This window comes from Gymnoscopelus braueri, assembly GCF_963280865.1.
Source record: "Gymnoscopelus braueri genome assembly, chromosome: 1".
Classification (NCBI taxonomy): domain Eukaryota; kingdom Metazoa; phylum Chordata; class Actinopteri; order Myctophiformes; family Myctophidae; genus Gymnoscopelus; species Gymnoscopelus braueri.
This window is the reverse complement of record NC_137603.1, coordinates 33,323,984-33,327,770: the sequence shown is the minus strand read 5'-3', so window position 1 is coordinate 33,327,770 and position 3,787 is coordinate 33,323,984. Positions and strand designations below refer to the sequence as shown.

General features: G+C 38.9%; 1 protein-coding gene across 2 annotated transcripts in view; it reads right to left on the bottom strand.

Annotated features, from left to right (window-relative positions):
* Window positions 1-259: 259 nt before the first annotated feature.
* Window positions 260-3,787, bottom strand: part of LOC308085793 (uncharacterized protein) — a 13,726-nt gene continuing 10,198 nt past the window's right edge. For both annotated transcript variants that reach the window (XM_080429103.1, XM_080429102.1), the window contains 5 exons: window positions 3,732-3,787; window positions 2,847-3,247; window positions 2,043-2,142; window positions 1,692-1,866; window positions 260-872 (listed from right to left, as the gene is read on the bottom strand). The exon at window positions 3,732-3,787 is cut by the window's right edge and continues 132 nt beyond it. In XM_080429103.1, the coding sequence (XP_080285229.1) occupies window positions 736-872; window positions 1,692-1,866; window positions 2,043-2,142; window positions 2,847-3,247; window positions 3,732-3,787 (869 nt within the window). In that variant the 3' untranslated portion in view covers window positions 260-735. The remainder of the gene's footprint in view (window positions 873-1,691; window positions 1,867-2,042; window positions 2,143-2,846; window positions 3,248-3,731) is intronic.

Sequence of the window (3,787 nt, the reverse complement as noted above, 5' to 3'; positions counted from 1 at the left end):
CAATCTGAAGCTGTGAAACATTGCTGAATGCAGCCTCCTTTACAACATACAATAACGTTCTCTGTTGGCCATTTTACTATATTCTGGACAGATCCGAGGGCTCATGCAAAATAGGGAAAAAGTATTGATACAGCACTTTTTACTGATAATACTTACTTTCATAGATAGATAGATTTTCTATTTATTTCTCTTTGTTTGTTTGTGTTTCTTTGTTTTCTCTGGCCTCACTTCATAATGAAGCATGAAAGTGAACAATGGATATGTTTATGACAAAGTGTATAGTTTTATTCATTGAATATTCAAGTACACACAGTGATAATAATGCATGATTAAGCAAAAAGTATAGGGTCGCTCACATGATATGTACTTTACAACATACTTCACATATAATATAATATTTTTTTAATTATTTCACTTCAGGGGATTTAACCACAAATGAAAATATACACTGTAAAATAAGTCACACACAGAGAGTCCAAAAACATAGAGTAATGAGAGTTTTTAACCTGTTTTTGACATCCTTTTAAATTACCCTTCCAGAATATGAAGTATGCAATAGAAGCATATTGTCGCCTAATACATCATAATTCAAAATTCCCATTTTGATTAAATAGTATGATATATCCATAGCTATTAAATTATGAATTATTTCAAATAAGAAACTCCCCAACCAATGACTGCATAATATCCCCCACTAGAGCAATGTGCATCAGGCACCACAGACAAATTGCTGCCTTAACTTTCAGTGGATGGCAGGAGTTGATATTTCACCCCTGTCTTCCGGACTTTGTAAATGGCCACTGCACAGATCATGGCCACAGCTGTGAGAAGACATCCAGTGAGGAAGACCAGGTTCATGTTCAGGCTGGTAGCTGAAGAAATGATAAAAAGAAAACACACTGTTTCAGCCTGAAATTACCATCTCAAACGTCTGATAGCAGGCCTTAAAGGAAAAACATCTTTTAAATATTTTGTGATGCTAAACTATTGTAATGTGGCTGTATGTACACTACTGTGCTATTACTGTATGTCACTCTGTTGGAAACTGTCCACTAGAGGTCACTAAAATTCCAAAACAGACTTGGGCTGAAACACAATACCTTGCCCAAATTAATGCAGCTCATCTAATACACCTCTGTCCCCCCCCCCCCCCCCCCCTGCATTTTCTGCTTTTTGTTTCTAATAGTGATAGTTTGTGGAGAGACAGGAAAGGCAGAAAGAGAGAGATGGGGTGACATGCAGCTAAAGGCCAGTCCACACCAATGATTCACAACGCAACTAATTGCAACTACAACTACTTTCAACCATTATCCCAAATGGCACCGGTCTGAAACTGGTCAGTCCAGACCGCTACAGTTTCTTGCAACAGGTTGCAAGTTGCGACTAGTTGCATTGGTGCGGACTGGCCTTTAAAGGCCACATATAACCTAGGCCGGCTGTGGTAAGGACTTGATGTACAGTATGCATTCTACCAGGGCAGATACCAGGTGCCCCTGGCAGTGCTGGCACACCTCTAATTTGCAGTTTTTTTTGTTGCTTCAGTTAGAAAGGAGAGAGTGTAGAGAGAGACAGAATGCAGATATAGTTGACAGTGCTGCAGCGGGACTCAAACTGTGGAAATTGCACACAAAATGGTCACTAACTACTAGCACACCCCAATTCATCACAGACTTGAAAAAGGTTTGAGTTACCAGTGCTCTCAGGTGACCTTCTCAGGCGCAGGGGACCCTGGGAAATGTAGTGCCTTGCAGTTTGAATGACAGCCTCCCTCTTCTTTCGAGACTGAGCAGAGTTGATGCATCCCTGGGAGCATCTGGTGTTGGGGTTCCCAGCTTCACACAGGATAACGGAACAGCTGATGTACACCTGAAACATCAGTGATAACAATACCACTTTAAACCTTCTTACATTTATTTGTGGAAATAAAAGTTTCATCATTTAATCATTTAAAAAAGCATTGATTGATATCACACATCACCTGTATGGTATTTCTTGTTGGCCCTGAAAAGGAATTGACACCACTGCTATAGATACATATTTACCTGATCATGCATTCCTATGAATTTGAAGGCGTCCATTGAGAATTGGAAATGTTTCTCATGGCGTGGTGAAAGAACAACAACAGTGCGGTCCACAGCACACCTGGTTGAAACCAAAAACAAAATATACAATACGCCTGGTTGAAAACTTAAAGAAAGCACCTACAGTAGGTGGCCAGTGACTTCGACCAGTTTAACTTTCAAAACCTTTGCATCATGCATGTCACACAAACAGAATGCGGCACACAACACCAATGGTTTTGATAATGTGGATTGTGGAAGTTAAATGGAGGATTTGTGGATAGGACTCTATATGAACAAACTTGTTATATCAACAAAACGCATCGCATTCTGTTTGTGTGACATGCATGATGCAAAGGTTTTGAAAGTGAAACTGGTCAAAGTCACTGGCCACTTACTGTACATACACTTGAGTTGGAACCAAAAAAAAAAAAAAAAAACTGCAACACTGACACTAGATAACGAGTTAAGATTGCAAGGTGGGGATTTATCATTTATGTATTCATACATAACAAATACAACAATAATGTGTGGCATATTTATACATATTACAATAAGGATAGAATTTTATGATAGTTAAATTATATTAAAACAAAATATTCATTATTAGTTTAATAATATTATATTGAATATATAGAGGAAATATGAATGCCAATGATGATATAAATAAAAATGAAAGATGTCTGTGTATAAGTGATTTGTGAGAATACATTTTATGACAATATGAGTGTATGTAACTATTCTGTTACATATAAATATCCTAAATAAAGTATTATTTTCACTCACCCATGTTCTATGATGGAGTAGGTTGGTCGGTAGCTGGGGTTATCGTATGGTGCAGCTCTGCAGGATTCCACAAACAGTTCAGTGTCGTTGACTGAAGATGAGGCCTCTATCTGTATGTAAATCTTGTCCCCTACATCGTACTCCAGTGGGTAGGAGCGTGGATCCATCATCGAGGTGAAACGCTGGCTGTGGAAGAACTCAAACTGGTAGGTGAAGGTACCGAAACCTTTCTCCTTGACTATGACATTCTTTCTGTGTGCAGTGAAACTCAGGGTCACGTTGCCAGTCTTGGGATACTGGCAGTTGAACTCCACCTCAAACAGGTGTTTGCGAGTGATCAAGTCATTGGTGTCGTCGACGGTGGTGATTGCATTTTTGAAGATGAGGTTATAGTCATCCTCCTGAATGGAAAAGTAAAGACTTTTCAACCAGCAGTAGTTATTATCTAATGAGAAATTGACTTTTACTGTAAGTAATAAAGATATTGAACAGTACAGTCTGTTTACATACCATTGTTATATAACTTACACTTATACTATAGGTCATATTTTATTTGAAATGAATAGTTATGCATGACAGACAGACAGACAGACAGACAGACAGACAGACAGACAGACAGACAGACAGACAGACAGACAGACAGACAGACAGACAGACAGACAGACAGACAGACAGACAGACAGACAGACAGACAGACAGACAGACAGACAGACAGACAGACAGACAGACAGATTGATTGATCACAGTCCTTAGAAGTACTGGTCTGGAACAGTACCACAGTCATTACAGATGTATCATTTATACTAATTTGACCATCAGTAAATGCCAACTGTAAAGTAGGCAGAACAAATATAACCAAGTAGCATCCAGGAATGAGTTCTTTACCTCAATCTGAGTACCACAGCCACTGAGGGGGACCACTGCAATGATATGAGTACTGT